Consider the following 17687-nt stretch of genomic DNA (forward strand, 5'->3'; position numbering starts at 1 on the left):
CAGACATGCTGTCTGGCTTAAAAATTGAATATCGACAAAGGCACTTACCGGCATGACACCGCTTCATCGGCCCATAGCGTCAAGCCAGACCTCTCCAACCTGAGAGAATGGGGCAGCCACATACGGGTGCATCACACTGATAGGACAAAGCTTGATGCCCACGCGCGCACAGGCCAATAGATGGGTTTTGATGCAGAAAGCAAAGGCCATAGAATTTTCTGGGCAGATAAACGAACTGTCAGTGTAGAATGATCTGTCACTTTTGTACCTAGAAACGACTCACCAGACGCTAACAATGATCAGACTCCCTTTGAGCTTGAGGGGGAGAATGATCTCCTTGATATTGATCAAGCCCCCAAAGAGAATCAGATCATCAAAATTATGGATGATGTACCCATCAATCCACCCAATCCCCACGCACCCTTTAATTCACCTGACCTCCAAAACCACCAACTACCTCCTCCTCTTCAACCGCCAGCCCCTCCAGCTGCCCCCCGTCAAAGCACTTGCATTTGTTAACCAGCGCAATATGTACATGATCTACTTCAAGGAAAAGGGTCAGTGTCTGGACTCAAGCAGGGACCCATCTTACCTAGAGGAATCCAGCTAAATATAAACGATGTTGAAGGAAGAGACAAAGAAGAACAAGATGATGAGGCCATGAGAGACTTAGCCCAAAATGTGGCTATAGTTGCATGCATGGCTGACCTTGACAGCGTGGAAACAAGAACCGTCAAAAAAGCAAAGAAACACCCTGATTGGGACAAATGGAAAGATATGATCAGTGAAGAGCTAGAGAGACTGAATAAAGCTGGAACGTGGACTCACATCGAGAAACCAAAAGGGGCTAATGTCATCAGTAGCTGCTGGGTCTTCAAAGTTAAGAAGACCGCATCTGGAGCTATTGACAAATATAAGGCAAGGTTAGTTGCACAAGGGTTTAGCCAAGTAGAAGGTGTTGCTTGATACTTTTGCACCTGTTGCAAAAATGGCCTCACTGCAAATTATCCTGGCTATGGCTGTGCATGAAAATTGGGAACTCCATCAAATGGACATAAAGAGTGCATACCTGAATGGAGAACTCAATGACAATGAGGTCATATACATGCGTCAACCTCCTGGCTACATCACTCAGGGAAAAGAAGAACAAGTCCTACTCTTGAATAAAACTTTGTATGGCCTAAAGCAAGCTGGCCGTTGCTGGTATCAGACTTTGTGCGAAAACCTGAAAATGATTGGACTGATACGCTGTGAATCAGACAACACAGTCTTTCACAGACGGAGAGGAAACAAACTCACAATCTTAGCAGTGCATGTTAACAACATGACACTTGTGACGCCAACAGCTACCTGTATGACCACCCTGAAAAGTGAGTTATCAAAACTCTTCGAAGTCAGTGACCTTGGAGAATTGCATTGGATGTTGGGAATGAGAATAAAGGGGAATTGACTCACCCAGACGATAAGTCTCTCTCAGTGCTTGTATATCGATGCCATAGTCCAACATTTTGGCCTTGAAGATACGGAGCCCCTGTTGATGCCAATGGTGGAGAACACATATCTAACAAAAGATCAGTGCCCCAAGATGCCTGAGAATTATGAGAGACACACCCTATCGAGAGATCATAGGATTCCTCATGTATGCGGTGATTGCCACTCAGCCAGATATTGCACACGCTGTAGCCATACTATTGAGGTTTGTCAAGAATCCTGGGAGGGCGCATTTGGAGGCGGTGAAAAGAGTGGTGAAGTATCTGAAAGGGACGTGTGAGCTTTGGCTATGCTATGGACCAGAAAGGGAAGAGCTTACCAGTTATTGCGATGCTAATAGCAGCATGCGTAAAAATTGCCGTGCTATCTTGGGATATGCCATCATGCTGGATGGCGGCGGAACGATCTCCTGGTTCTCAAAACAGCAAGAGTTGGTCACACTGTCAACGATGGAAGCCGAGTACGTGGCTGCAACCCACGCCACAAAAGAACTCCTCTGGATTAGGATGTTCATGGAAAAAGTATACTGGAATGACGCACCAATGCCGACTCTATTCTGTGATAACCAATTGGCAATAGCCCTGGCAAAATATAATCAATACCATGCCAGAACCAAACATATCAACATACACCTACATTTCATACATCACGCAATCGAACAGGGCAAGATTGAAATGATCTACTGCCCGACAGAGGATATGATTGCCAATATGCTCACCAAGGCCCTGCCATCCACTAAGGCAAAACATTTTGCCACCGAGCTCAGGCTTTGTGTAGCTTGAGGGGGAGTGTTGAAATAAACATGTTGAGTCTTGAGACAAGCTGGTACAAAGCACCTAGAAAAGAAGGCAAGTAAGTTAGGGTGGCCCGTGAACCACTATATACCATCAAAAATTTTGATCTCATTATTTTACTTACCTATAAAGAGGGCCTGGTTGCCATGTATCACCTCAGACTCTGAAACAAGGTCTGAGGTGAGACCCTCTACATTTTTTCTCCTTCTTGAATAGCTAGCTGATTATTAGTATAGCTTCCTATCTTATCTATAGATCAATCCAAAACAACTTGATGATTTGCACACAAACAGCATAACCTTTGGTCAAGTCGTTGTGACACTCAGAAATTTTAGTTTAAATATATGCATTTATGTCTGTATAATTGTATGGTATCTAGTTAAACAAATATGTACTTAAATGTTGCTGCGGTGTGGGAAAAAGCCTTGAGATTCCCGCTTTACAGTATTTTGTGTAGTATAATAAAACACAAGAGCTAGTTGATATCTGTAATGAGATTTGTCAGCGTGCTGCAATACCCACATAGTTGGGGGATGAATGATGATGTGTGGCGCAAAGCTGGCAGCCCATGTTGTAGGAGACAAAGAATCATGGCAGCATATTGATGGTGTGTGTCAGAACCGTGACCTTTAGAGTAGCAGAGTTCAGAGGGCAGAGATAAGGTGGGAGGTGGAACAGAGTATGAGGTTGGGGATTGACTTAGCTTGTGCGCTAGGCCCTTCTGCAGACATTGGTCCCTAAGTTGTTGGAGTGGAATGGATGAGAGTAGAGGATGAGAGGTGGAGTGGAGGTCCTTTGGAGAAGGACCAAAAAACTTAGAAGGAGAGTTGAATAAAGGTGAGAGGAACTAGTTGATATTCAAACTGCAGGAATGGAGTACAGGAGCTATGGCTTATATACTATCAGAGGGATGGGAGTTTGTAAGGAGTAACTCGTAATGTAGGTACAGAGTTCCATGTGGACAATTATCTAGCAAGGGGAAATCATATGTAGGGGGAGTGTACCATAAGGTCTAAACTACAGAGTCCATGAGGAATATGAGAACATGTGGAGGAAATGTATGGTGGACTAGAAATTTGGTGCAGGAGTATTGGAGTGGATATCTGGAGTACCATGTGAGGGTGGGGTACAGGGTTATTCCGAACAGTAGAACATGAGGAGTGTAATTCCAAGAGTACCGAAGATTTGGGGGTTCAGACTTGGGAATCTGTCTTCTTCAGAATTCCAGAACTATGGTTTCTGACACGGATATGACATGCTGACAAATTGTGACATTTGCTGAAGGGTTCATTAATGTCAAGTAGGAGTGGCTTAGGAAGGGGATCTGCAAAGAGTGAGGAATACACTGTGGGTGTCATATCCGTACCAGAAGATAGAACTCCGACATTTCCGAAGGAGTTGTTCTCTGGGCCTGAAACCACCAAACCATCGGTATACTTGGGATTACCTTCCTTGTGGTCTTCTGGTTGGCATAATTCTACGCTCCATTCCCACATGGTACTCCGGTTGTCCACTCCAATACTCCTGGACTTCTAGTTTGCCCTACGTTTCTCCTTGTACGCTCTAGTATTCCTTGTGGACTCTGTAGTTAGACCTTATTAATACACTCCTCGCACATACATTCTCCTCTCGCTAGATAATTGTCCACATGGAACTCTGTACCTACATTACAAGTTACTCCTTACGAGCTCCTGCTCCCCCAACAGTATATAAGCTGTAACTCCTGTACTCCGTTCCTGCAGTTTAAATATCAACTAGATTCCCTCGCTTTCTTACCAGTCCTTTTCTAAAGACCTTCCCGATCCTTCTTCAAAGGATTTTTACTCTGCTCCCTTTCATCCTCTACTTCTCCTCTGTCCACTTCCAACGAGTTAGGGACCAAGGTCCGTGAAAGGGTCTAGCGCACAAGCTAAGCCGATTCCCCATCTCGTCCTCCATACTCCATTACTCCATTTCCTTACTCTGTAGCTCTGTCACTCCGAAGAGGCCATGGTTCTGACAGTGGGAATAAAGCTAAAGTGGTTGGAGTCCCAGATAAGATCCCGCTTGAAACAAGGTTTATTACTTTGGATGGTCTTTTTTGGGGTGATTACCACCACAGAATTCACAGATGTGTTTGAAGTGACATGTGTTTCCTGGTCTAGTGCAGGAGCCTGAATTCCATCTCCTGAAAGGGTTGGTAGAGTGAGGAGTTCTGATTCTGGGAAGTTGAGATGATAGTTTTTCTGTGCAGAATTGTTTACCAAAGGATATGAAGTTGGAATTCCAGAAATCTGAGAAAAAGGGGAAATCATTGAGTTGGAGGTCCTGTCTGTAACCAATCCTCTGTCAAACTGCCTTGTCAAAGAGGACAACTTGAAAGGGATACTTTTCATTAGTGCTACTGAACTTTTGATTGATGTACTCTTCATATTCATCAACTTCATCCAATCAGCTCTGGCTACTAAGTTCCAAGTGGTAGACCAGTCTTAAGTGGTGACAACCAACTTAGAAGGCTCGGGATTGGCACAGGAGATCTCAATTCCTCCGAGTTTTTCTTTTGACCTTTCATCCAGCTCTGAGGAAAACAATCCTATGAAGATGGTGTCAACATTGAGTGAGACTCCTGATATGATCTTGTCCCATTCAAAGTAAGGGAGTTCTGGAATGAAAGTACAGGCAAGGATTGTTCTTTTAACTTGTTTGGGACCAAAAGACCAATCAGCAAGGAATTAGTTTGTTTTTTGGAGAGAAGAGGAGATGTATTTGGAACAATAAGAAGTAAGGGGGGTTTTGAAGTGCCTGATGGATCTGACTGTTAATTTCTTTCAGGGTTATTCACCCTCACTGTCAGATTTGGCAGCTCTTCAAGTTCTAATTATGGTGTCCCTTCTAACCAGTCTATCAAGCTCTTCTTGCAAGTCAGGAATTGGGCCTCTTCAAACTGCAGGCTAGTTCTGAGGAGAACAATCTCTTCCTCTAGTGATTTGGCTATCCTCTTCGAATTGATCCAACATGGAGACATAGGGATCAAGAACTTGTGTTTCGGAGAACTTGTAAGTTTACTTGGCACTTTCCTGGAGTATTCTACCAACAAGTTGTAAATTGGCTTCAGACTTTCTAAGGATCTGTCCATATCTGAAGTCATCAATGATTGAGAGAAGAGTGGGTGCCAATTGAGGTTGATCTGGGATTGTTTTACTGGACCCATTTGCAGGCATAGCAAATGAATGTATGATGATTGGCAAAGTCTGTTTGTAACGCAAAAAATCAGACTCAAAGATGTGTTAGTTTTGGTGATTCTGCACCTTTGTGCTACCTATATATTTTCATTCCTTTCTCTATCTATTCTTCTATCATTCACTATTGATTGTGTTCTCTATTATTTCGCCTTTATGGCTGCTTTGTTTACCTTTGTTTACAAAACTTCGGACAGTACTGCAGAGTCCAATGCTTCCTATTCTCTAGTTACTCACATTGGACTCTAGGTACTATATACCTGTCATACTCTCTAATAATATAGTTACTCACATTGGACTCTAGTTCCAGTCCCTGATTGCTCTCAGCAAGTGGCTAGACACTTCCTTCAAGCTTTGTTCTTAATAGGTTATGAGCCCTGTGCTCTAGCCATCTTCCTGACCTCATATCTCACCATCCAAGTGTCCTACTGCTTATCCATCGTAACCATTGTCTTCTGGGACTCTTATTATCTCATCCATCACCTCAGATTACTCTGATCTCATCTTGATCTCCAACAACAACTCCTTGTTGCAAGTTACCCCCATTTCGGACGCTTTTTTGGTCTTATCTGCACCATATCTCGCCCAATCCTTATCTGATCGTCCTGTAACTTCTACCATCGTCTTCTACGGCCTAAATAACCCTAGGAGACCTGTCAGAGCGGTTGGATTTGAGCTGGATCTTTCTGTGAGCCTTCATCATCATTTGATCACCTTTTGGCCCCCTATTCCATATCTCCACATCCTGTGCTCGGATCTTGGCCCTATTTGAGCCATCTACTACCCTATACTATTGCACTTTACACCGTCAATTTGGGGGCAATCCATCCACTCCATCATCCTCTGTGAAGTTTGCATTTTTGGCACTTTCACCCCTATTGGACTCCTATTGCATATCTCCACATCCTGTGCTTCACTTCTTGTGATATTTGGGCCATCTATTACTCTATAAAGACGTTCCCTATACCTCTGATTTGGTGGCAATCCATCCATCTTATCTGTCTCTGCATCAATTTCGACTTTTTGCCCTATTTTTCGCTTTTTGGCATATCTGGTGTGTGCATAAAGCTCCAATCTTCTCTACTCTGTCCATTATCAGATAGAACAAGCCTATAGACTGTGAAGCTCGCCTGCATTGCCTCAGTTTGCTGTTGCCTAGAGCCTCTCTCAGTCTGCGGTGTTTGGGGAGCTTAAGTCACTTTGTTGACTCATATACAAGCCCTATTAACCAACACTGTCTCGAGGCGATTTCTCTGTTAATATCAGTGTGGAATTGAAAGGGGAACACAGGCGTAACCCTGTAGCAGCACTAGGAAGCCTTAGCACCCTCCTGGATCGCTTTTGGATGCTTTTTGGACCCTATTTGGACCTATCCTTGCACTTTCTGACCCTCTCCATATCCTCTCTCTACCGCCTCACCATCTTATCTGCTCGCCTCCTACTGTTGCCCATTGTCTTTGCCACTATTCCATCGCCTATAGCCGTCTCCTACATCATTTATCATTGCTCTATTGTCTTATACAACACCCATCATGTCTGACTCTGATCCCAAGTTCCATCCCAAGTCTGGCACTAACTACTCCCAGTGGAGTGGTGAAATGCAAGCTTGGTTGATGACCAAGGGACTGTGGAGGCTCGTCTCTGGCGCTGAAAAGTGTCCTGGGACTGACGCTGAAGCAATGGAGAAATGGGAGTTGAGAGCTGAAAAGGCTGCTGGTGCATTATATCTCAATGTCACCAAAAAGCAGCGCATCCATCTTGATGGCATCATTGATGATCCTGTCAAGATCTGGGAGAAACTGGCAATTGTGCACGTCTCTAAGAAGCCTGGGACGAGATTTAATGCCTATGACGACTTCTTCTCTATCAGAAAGAAGGAGGACGAGTCCCTGCAGTCTCTCATGACCAGAATTGACGAAGGCATGCATCAGATTCAAAATCTTCGTCCTACTGGCTTCTCATTGTCTGAATTGGACGATGAATTGACATGCATGGCCATGATTAGGGCGCTTCCTGATCAATATGCCCACTTCACTTCATCTCTACTACTTCTGGGCACCTTGGACAAGACCCAGCTCAGGGATGCTTTCCTTGCTGAAGAGGTCAATCGCCGTTGTCGTGCTGAAGTCGATTCTGCCTTGCATTCTTCGTCTACCACTGCCAATAGCACCTGCACCCATCCTAACTGCCATCATTGCAACCAATCCACCACCTCTACTCGTGTTCAGTGTGATTTCTGTGGTTTACTTGGTCATACCCAAGACAAATGCCACAGATACATTGCTAGTCGCCAACAGGCAGTGGAGGGTGCTAAGAATCGCTACAAGCGTGGCAATAAGGCTCAGGCAGGCTCCAGCAACTCTCAGAATACCTCTCAGCAGCCCAAATCTTCGCCCAACAATGCCAATTCATCTACTGTGGTCACTGAATCAGCTGGGAATGCAAGTCTTCGTTCCATTCATCCCTCTGATCCTCATTGCCCTCTCCAACTTGATGCTGACATTGATTGGAATGCAGACACAGGCGCCACTTCTCATATGACACCTCATCGTCATTGGATGCACCACTATACCCCATATTGTGTGCCAATCAAGCTGGCTGATCACACTGTTGTCTATTCAGCTGGTGTTGGTACTGTGGTGTTTAATCCTGTGATGAATGGCAAAGTGGCTAGGGCTGTGGAATTCTCTAGAGTGCTCCATGTACCAGGTGGCTGCATTACGCACAAATGTTCTTTTGTTGTTGAGTACCAAGGACACAGAGAACGAGTCACCACTGAATGTAACAACCAAGAGTTTGTTACTCCAGTGCACAACTCAGACAAGCTACAGAGAGGATGATGAGGGAGTGGTTACCCTTTAGGTTTCAACAAGTTAGTTGTGAGGATACAACAGGAGGACTCACTGAGAAGTCTCCTTGATCTATTGGGGTATATATACTACTACAGGTTTGTTTGTACATATGTACTATACAGTTTGCCCGTGTGACCAGCTCCACTGCATGAGATACTTGTAGCTAAAATAAGAAGGAAGGCAGCGCAGCGCAAGAAAGAGGAGTTTGAACAAAAAGGGAAAGCGCCACATGGCACAATGTGAGAAAACTACAGTAAAATGTTAAAGAGGAGAATGAAAATTAAAGGTCCAAAAATGTGTTATCGTAACACTGAAGCTACCCAACTAGGGAAGATTAATTTAATCTTAGGCTGGACCTGGCTATTTAAACACAATCCTGAGATTGACTAGCAGACAGGGGTTGTCACATTGTCACGTAGCCCTCAGGAGTGTGATGACTTGGGCAAGCCAAGTTGTGTCCGTCAAACTGAGCGAGATGAAAGGATAAACACTGGTCACATTTATGCCCAGCTCAGATCTTTAGATAAGATTGATGATGACAATGACGAGGTAAAACCCAAAGAAGAGATTAAGAGGCTGGTACCTCCCGGGTACCATGACTTCTGGAAAGTCTTTTCTAAACATAAATCAGAGCACCTCCCAGAGGCTAAGCCTTGGTACCATGCTATAGATTTGAAGGACACCTTCAAACCGAGTAAAGGACACATGATACCACTCTCTGCTCCAGAAAGAGATGAGGTATCAAGTTTCATAGATGAACAGCTTAGGAAGGGTTACATCAGACCTCCCAAAAGCCCTATGATGTCCCCAGTGTTCTTCATTCCTAAAAAGGATGGTAAGAAGCGCATAATTATGGACTATCATTACGTGAATGAGCACACGGTTAAAAATGCGTATCCGCTGCCTTTAATCAGTCAGTTAGTAGACAAATTGGCTGGTTCCAAGATCTTGACAAAGATGGATCTCAGATGGGGGTACAATAATGTACAAATCAAAGAAACAGATGCTTGGAAGGCCGCATTCACATGCCACCAAGGATCCTTTGAGCCCCTTGTTATGTTCTTTGGGTTAACCAATTCACCGGCAACCTTCCAGAGCATGATGAACAAGATCTTTGCAGATATGGAAAACTGTGTCGTTATATACATTGACGATTTATTAATATTCACGAAGTCGGACGATGAGACTGAGCATGACAGGATCGTGCAAGAAGTCCTTTGACGCTTACAGGAACGGGACCTATTCGTCAAACCCGAAAAATGTAATTTTAAAGTGAAGGAAGTAGACTTCCTCGGTATGATCATAGGCCAGAACGGAATCAGGATGGATCCTGAGAAAGTTCAAGCTATTTTGGAGTGGCCAGAACCTACTCATGTCAAAGGAGTTAGGGCCTTCCTTGGCTTAGGCAATTTCTACTGAAGGTTTATCAAAAACTTCGCAAAAATCACGAGACCGTTGAACGATCTCACTAAAAAGGACATCGTTTGGCACTGGGGCGCCAAAGAACAAGAAGCTTTTGATAAGCTTAAACAGGCGTTTACAACGGCGCCCATATTAGCATTTCCAGAATTAGACAAAGAGTTCCGGCTAGAAACCAACTCTTCTGATTTTGCTACTGGGGCTGTTTTGTCAATTAAATGCCCTGACGATCTTTGGAGGCCTTGTGCCTATTTATTGCATAGCTTGTCGCCTACAGAGTGCAACTATCAGATATACGATAAGGAGATGCTGGCCATCATTAGAGCTCTAGAGCACTGGTGGCACTACTTAGAAGGTGCTAGGCACCAATTTGAAATTTGGACCAATCATAAGAATCTGGAGTATTTTATGACGGCCCCAGACTTGAACCGAAGACAGGCCCGCTACGCGGTATACTTGTCAAGGTTTAATTATAAATTAATTCATAAGCCTGGAAGTTCTATGGGGAAAGCGGACACTTTATCCAGGAGAGAGGATCATGCCAACGGCATCGAAGACGATAACAAAGGTGTTACCCTGATAGACCAATCAAGGGTTGCTAATGTTAGAATCAGGCAGGATTCAGATCTTCTGGAAGTCTTCAAGAAAGACATCTCCTCAGAAGAGAAGGCGTGCCTTGACGGCAATGAGAACTATTTATGGGAAGACGGGCTCTTCCATTTTAAAGACAAGATCTATGTGCCTGAGTCCGCAAGGATCAAGGCAATAGACAGACATCACAACACTCCAGTGGCTGGGCACCCTGGGTGGCAACAAACAATGGAGTTGATCTCCAGAAACTATATGTGGCCTGGCATGGTCAAAGACGTACAGGAATATGTAAAATCCTGTCTGAGATGTGCCATGGCAAAGAATTCTCATCAACCGCCGGCCGGTAAACTTATGCTGAATCCGATACCAGCTGGTCCCTGGCAGGATATATCGGTGGACTTCACAACGGATCTGCCCGAGTCGAATGGGTATGATTCAGTAATGGTGGTAGTAGATCGCTTCTCCAAAGAATTGGTATTCATACCCACCAATAAAACCATTACCACCGCTGGTACGGCAGATTTATTTAAAGATTCCGTATGGTCCACCCATAGGTTACCAGAAACAGTTATCTCCAACAGGGGACCGCAATTTGCTAGCAAATTTATGAAAGAATTATGTTGGATGCTGGGCATCAAACCTAAACTATCAATGGTGTTCCATCCGCAAACCAATGACAGAGAGACTCAACCAGGAGTTGAAACAATATCTCCAGATATTTATTAATGACAGACAGATGGATTGGGCCAAGTGGCTAAAGATAGCCCAGTTCTCATATAATATCAAACAGTCATCAGCTACAGGAAAGGCACCATTTGAGGTTACAAGGTCATACCTCCCCAGAATGGGTGTAGAACCTGGCAAAAGCAAAAATGAGGCTGCTGGGAATATGGCAAAAGACATGAAGTATGTCTTAGATGAAACGCGCAAAGCGCTATTCAAAACTGCAGAGCAGATGAAAGACAGGGCAGAGCATAGACACTCTAAGTCCCCTGACTACAAGGTTGGTGACCTGGTCTGGTTAGATACCGACCACTTAAAATTAAAAGATCAGCAGTCTAGAAAACTAACCGAAAAGTGGATTGGCCCTTACTGGATTAAGGAAGTCAAACCCAATGCAGTGGAGCTGGAACTCCCAAAACAAGTGAGGGTAGTACCCACGGTCAACATTAGCCATGTGAAACCTTATAAAGGGCCGCTGCCGGGACAGTGCGTGGACCAGCCCGGACCAGTTGTAGTCACCCAGGAAGGTAAATAAGAGTTCAAAGTCAAACAAGTGGTGGATGCACGCTTGAAGCGTGGAAAATTAGAGTTCCTAGTCCTATGGAAGGGCTATGGAGACAAGGACAGAATGTGGGAACCAGAAGCCCATCTGGACAATTCCCACAATGCTGTTTGCGAATTTTGTTCTAAGAATCCCTCGGCTCCTAGGAAGCTTAGAGGCATGGATTCAAAACTTTTTAATTCCCTTTTTCAAACTATGCCCAAAAATTTAACTACCACATCCAGTACCCGGTCCCGCCTGGAAGTCAAGCCTTAGAGGGGGGGTAGTGTTACAATACACAATTTTTGGACCTTTAAATTTCATTCTCCTCTTTAACTTTCTTCTGTAGTTTTCACACAAAGTGCCATGCAACACTTTCCATTTTGTTCAAACTCCACCTTCTCGCGCTGCACTGCCTTTTCCTTATTTTAGCTACAAGTCTCTCATACAAAGGAGCTGGTCACACAGGCTGTGCCTTATGACATCATCAGCCACTGCCTTCATCAACTGTATAGTACACATGTACAAACAACCTGTAGTAGTATATATACCCCAATAAATCAGGGAGACTTCTCAGCGAGTCCTCCTGTTGTTTACCCACAACTAACTCAGTCCTACCTGAGGGGTAACCACCCCCTCTCATACTCTTTTGCTTGTCTGAGTTGTGCGCCAGAGTAACTAACTCTTGGTTGTTACAGGAGAGCATTTTCTATCCAGAACCTGTTCTGATTCATTGCCATCAAGAGTGCTTGATATCATTGGGCACCTGTTCAGGTTCTGGACATAGCTAAGCTCCCTGGTTTGAACCTTACCCATTAAATTTTCCAAAATGAACTCTCTACTCAAAAAAATCCAGGAACGACTGTCTTCCTGCAATACAGTCTGCTTATAGGAGACTAGCCATGCCTGGCCTTACTTGTCAAGTCCCCTGACTCTAACTACCCTATTCCCATCTCAGGATTGACCATCTGAGGACACATCCTTACACAAACTTTCACATATTTGCCATACCTTGACATGTATGCCTGTGGTTGTCTTTCCCTTTTACTTTTGTATTTCATAAGACATCATTGTAGATTGCTTTCCAGTCTATCCATTATATTTTTTTTTAGCTTGATTGAAGTAAAAGAACTAGAAGCTTCACAAAACACGATGTGCTCAGCAAAACAAGCTGGTGCCAGGTATTCCATTTTTGGCAGCCCCCTCCTTGACTAGCATTCAATAATAAACTATCCCATGCATATTTTGAGGGAGATTTAGATTTATGGGTTGTCACTCGGCTCAATCAACAACAATAGGTAGTTACCAGGATTTGACCTTGACACCACACAACCTACAACATCAGGAACTGCGGGTGGGATGAAAACTGGTTTCATATCATGAGGCGCCAGATACCTTGGCAAGCAAGGTGATTCATCCGTGTCCACCCCAGTCACTGTTGTCATATCACCCTATCCTTAGCTTGCGGGGTGGTCTATAAGGTGTTGCAAGCGTCATGTATCTTTTAAGTTTTGGCTACATCATATCTGGAAGTGATCACACTTTCAGTTGAACCGCGGGTTTTCATAAATGAACTTCACTCACATCTTTATGGAATGCAAAAGGTATCCTCCAGAACCTGACATATTCATCATTGGATGTGTTCGGCCAGGTAGCACCTGTCGAGCTCAGTTAGCTTAAGCATTATAAGATGGTGGTAACGATTTACCTGGTAGCAGCGTAACCAGGATTCTGTCAAAGATGGTGCTATGAAGTTAGGCAGTGAACGCAGCTTGGCTTGAAGTTCTACTAATGTCTGCTGAAAGGTGTAAATAGGTGAGGAATCCAGAGGTTGTAATTAAGTGACCTGTATATGAGGGCTGTGAACGACGATTGATGCAGAGCCAGCTAGATATGGCGAGAGCACTTCTACGACTTGCAAAATATCGAATTCGCAAGAAATAACAAGACTAGTTAGGAGGTCAGGTCACGTATGAATCAAGAAAACATCATCGTACGCGTCAAACTCCCCAGAAAAAAGCTCTTCTCTCGTGTTAGATACCGCGTCGGTTACTACTTTCCGTTTCTGCAGGCGAGAACGATGTCGTTCTGACTTGACTTCTGTCACAGGTTCCGGTGCCATTACTCCATGATTGTGGGTTGATTATCACCAGACGTCACCAAAAAGAACAAAATGGAACTTACCTGAAATGTAATCTGGCTGGGCAGTAGCCCAATTAAGAGAAGATAAAATTGATATCGTCGCTTCATGATTGAAGTTCATTTGCGTCAAAGTAGGGTATGCAGGAGGACAATCAACGTCGCATATGGTGATTAAGCGCCCTTGGCCTGCCGTGCCAGGTAAACATCAAACTCTTTAAAGATGACTGGATTTTGTCATACCTCCCATTCGATCTAGGATACCACAAACAAGGATACCAGCAGCATCATCGACAGCAATGTACCTGCCACCCGGCCGTATGTTTGCCATGTTCATGATCTGCGATAGCGTATCTGGTCGAATATCGCGTATCCGAGTGGGATTCTTCCGAAACCAATATGTACAGACGTTGAAAAGAGTTGGCTCGACCGTCGTAAATGCTTTAAGATATCTGTGGAAAGCTAAGTGCCGAATTCAGTACTCATAAAAGATATAACCACTTGGCTTCTTTTCGCTTCTTGTATTTTTCTTTGCTGTATGCAGTCTTCAAAGAATAATTTGCGTGCTGCTCGATCTGTCTATTTATAATATCCTTCAGAAATACTAGGTTTTCAGAAGTATCCACCGTCGGTAATTTTAAAAAAAAACCTACTGAGGCATGCATACCAGCTCGCTTCCAAGATTCTATCTCCTCCAGAGCCATAGGTTGTACAAAATCGTCATCGTTAATAAGCTCATTCGTTGCGTCCGTATCCTCTATCTCAGAAACAATTTTTTAGAAAAGAGATGTAAAAAAACCTCAACCTCAGCGAAAGCACCATACCAACATCTTGTAAAGTTCGTGGAGGTATTACTTTGAGCTCTTTCTCCACTATTTCATATGTCAAACCGTACGTTTGACCCAGGAGATGTACACCAGGAAAAGAGCCAATCCGTCCTAGCGTTATGTTCCTGCATATGCATTTTCGACTAAGCGCCCCTACAAACCAAGATTACGGAAACACTCACGAATCTTTTTGTACTTTCATGCTTCGTATTTCGCCATTAAGAAGCTGTAACATTACAGTATCGCCATCGCGAATGTCGTTATGCTTGATAACGGGTGATGTCGCGGAATCCATGAACATATATGCCTTATGTCCTGCAGATTCCAAAAAGGTATCGTAGTGTCAAATTCAAGTTAGACGCCCGATGCTGGAGTTGCGCATGTTGCCGAAGCGTATGTGCGTTGACTTGTAACTCAACACCAACTCTCCAGTCATACATCATCTTTCAAGTTAGCTTGTATTGTAATTGATAAGTACTTGGGAAAAAATGGCATTTAGGTCTATGGCGACGGCTGCTAGACAGTCGCTCAAAATTGGCATGTTGCCTGCAGATGGCATTGGAAGAGAAGTTTTACCGGTTCGTTTCAAAATACAATACCTACGCTCCGAGTTACGCTGATGAATTTCCGAACTAGGCGGCTAGAGCAGCCATTATTGCTCTTGGATCATCTATACCCAAGCCAGAATTTATTGATCTTGCTGCTGGTTTTGAACTTTTCACGAAGACAGGGACTGCTTTGCCGGACGAAACAGTTAGGTAAATTTTAACCTACGTGTCAATGCAGAAAACCTTCCATTGACCGATGATATTAGCATCTTACAGAATGAATGTGACTGTGCCCTCTTTGGAGCCGTCAGGTTTGTTTTCATCTAATCATATTCTCACTACTTGACAGTCATTCAGTTCGCCGTCCCGCAAGGTGGTGGGTTATTCTTCACCCATTGTAGCGCTTCGAAAGAAGATGGATCTATACGCAAACATACGACCAGTCGCTTCTGTGCGTACGCAAAGTCCGCCAACAAGTGCTACTCACGTAATTCATCTTCTCCAAGACAGGTGGCTGCTACTGCTGGAGGAAAACCTGATGTCGACTTAGTCGTCATCCGGGAAAATACCGAATGTCTCGTATGTTACTGTTTCTTGATGGGAAAACAGCGACTAACATGAATTCGTAGTATATCAAACAGGAAACCTTGCAGCAAGGAGAGTTTGGCAAGGAAGCTCGCGCCACGCGGCTTATCACTGAGCGTGCCTCACGTAGGATAGGTGATATGGCGTTTAAGACAGCACTTTCTCGTCCACGCAAGGTAAGTGGATGATCCTATACGCATGACAACTGATGTGAGCATGACAAACCATACAGCATGTGACCATCATCCATAAATCTAACGTCTTGTCTGTCACCGACGGCCTCTTCCGTGAAACTGTCCGAGCGGTGCCCGCATTACCTGAAGTGAATGGGAGATACGATCAGATTACGATTGCAGAACAACTCGTGGACAGTGCTGTTTACAGGTTCGTACCTAAAGCATTTGTGATTTCTTTGTCGCTCATGGTCTCTAAATAGGTTGTTCCGCGAGCCTCAGTAAGTTCGACTGCGGCGTCACAGACCTCTTTAAATGACGAGTGTTCAATAGTATTTTCGATGTAATGGTTGCTCCAAACCTGTATGGAGATATCCTTTCGTGAGTCTTCCGTGTTCCTAACTACATAGCTTTGTAATGCTGATGAGATCGTAATTGTTAGAGATGCTGCTGCCGCATTGGTGGGGTCATTAGGTTTAGTGCCTTCCATAAACGCTGGCGATTCTTTCGTGATGGGTGAACCGTGAGTTTCATGGAAATCCCTATTCTTGTGCATCAGCATTCTGAACAGGCACATCCCGTAGGGTACATGGCTCTGCTCCGGATATTGCAGGGCAAGATATAGCAAACCCCCTCGCAGCTATGCGCTCTGCTGCATTGATGCTGCGCCATCTCGGGTACGGTGAAGGAGCAGATCGTATTGAGAAGGCTGTGGATGAAGTGATCAGGGAAGGTAATGTTTTGACGCCTGATTTGGGTGGGAAAAGTAAGACCAGCGAGGTGGTGAACGAGGTGGTGAAGAGAATATAGTAGGTAGAATACCCATATATCTTGGTTGGCTTCTGTGCACACATTCTACGCCTGTTCCGCCTGTTTGTCCTTGAAAAGCGTGGTGTAAATAACCTTCCACTGAGGTTTTATGTCCCCTATTGGCATTGTTTGGACAATGGCTTACCCGCGCGGAGCTTTCGCTAAACACAATGGTTAGACGCTCGTATTATTGGCAAATGAGAAGTCCCGTGCTGCTCACAAGACACCGTCAGACTCTTCTCTTCTTGCTGGAAATCGCCATATCCCGGAAATCACAAAGAATAGCGCTGGGCAAGGAGCACACTGGTGTACAATTTTGGGACCATTGCTCTTATATACGGCCGTTCCATCTGCGATAGCCATCTTTCCCTGCATCGAGCACTAAAGCGCATTGTAAACTCGAGTTTTTCATCTCGGCTGCCAAACGCGTGTTTTGTGCGTAATCCCCCAGTCTCGATCGTCATCCTTACCACGATATGGCCAAAGCAAGTAAGAAAGGCAAGCAGAAAGCAGATACACCTGCACCAGCACCCAACCAGCCCGCTCCCACTGCTGTATCGAATCAGCCTGACGTGAGCCAGCCTGCAGTTGTTGCTCCCCCAAGCCTGTCTGCTGAAGTTCTTCCGAGCCAGCCTGCTTTCGCTCATTCGAACCAGCTTGCTACGGTCGAAGAAGTCCCAGATGACGGATTTGGCGGTTTAGGTCAGTTTCATTTCACTCGCCATTGTTCTCTATCGCACAGTTCATGACATTTCGTCTTCGATGCTCTGTCCTTTTCATACTACATTAATCGCACTTTGACTCGAATAATATGGATTTGGAACCACTAGATGGCCTATTGGAAGGCGAAGGCGAAGACGATTGGGCAGAGGATGGACAGGATGGCCCATGGCCAGACAATAATGAAGCTCCGGTGGATAGCAGCTGGGGCGACGATCCACAACCTCAAGCACAAGCACAGCAGGATTGGGGGGTA

At 44.6% G+C, this 17687-nt stretch overlaps 3 protein-coding genes across 3 annotated transcripts; 2 read left to right on the forward strand and 1 right to left on the reverse strand.

Annotated features, from left to right (window-relative positions):
• Positions 1 to 7500: 7500 nt before the first annotated feature.
• On the forward strand, positions 7501 to 8343 carry SERLADRAFT_347135 (uncharacterized protein; the record flags this gene model as incomplete). Its single annotated transcript, XM_007315350.1, has 1 exon — positions 7501 to 8343. One exon carries the CDS (start codon positions 7501 to 7503, stop codon positions 8341 to 8343), a length of 843 nt encoding a protein of 280 aa, XP_007315412.1.
• Positions 8344 to 12793: 4450 nt separating this feature from the next.
• Positions 12794 to 14925, reverse strand: SERLADRAFT_460539 (uncharacterized protein; the record flags this gene model as incomplete). Its single annotated transcript, XM_007315351.1, has 10 exons — positions 12794 to 13155; positions 13214 to 13287; positions 13338 to 13424; positions 13476 to 13578; positions 13627 to 13753; positions 13814 to 13957; positions 14012 to 14220; positions 14270 to 14525; positions 14593 to 14720; positions 14778 to 14925. The coding sequence occupies 10 exons, from the start codon at positions 14894 to 14896 to the stop codon at positions 13134 to 13136; spliced, it is 1269 nt and encodes a 422-aa protein (XP_007315413.1).
• Positions 14926 to 14980: 55 nt separating this feature from the next.
• Positions 14981 to 16855, forward strand: SERLADRAFT_460541 (uncharacterized protein; the record flags this gene model as incomplete). Its single annotated transcript, XM_007315352.1, has 11 exons — positions 14981 to 15173; positions 15232 to 15353; positions 15410 to 15454; positions 15501 to 15594; positions 15654 to 15722; positions 15773 to 15904; positions 15961 to 16112; positions 16165 to 16182; positions 16235 to 16282; positions 16344 to 16424; positions 16486 to 16855. 11 exons carry the CDS (start codon positions 15084 to 15086, stop codon positions 16709 to 16711), a joined length of 1077 nt encoding a protein of 358 aa, XP_007315414.1.
• Positions 16856 to 17687: the final 832 nt, after the last annotated feature.

Source organism: Serpula lacrymans (assembly GCF_000218685.1).
Source record: "Serpula lacrymans var. lacrymans S7.9 unplaced genomic scaffold SERLAscaffold_4, whole genome shotgun sequence".
NCBI lineage: Eukaryota > Fungi > Basidiomycota > Agaricomycetes > Boletales > Serpulaceae > Serpula > Serpula lacrymans.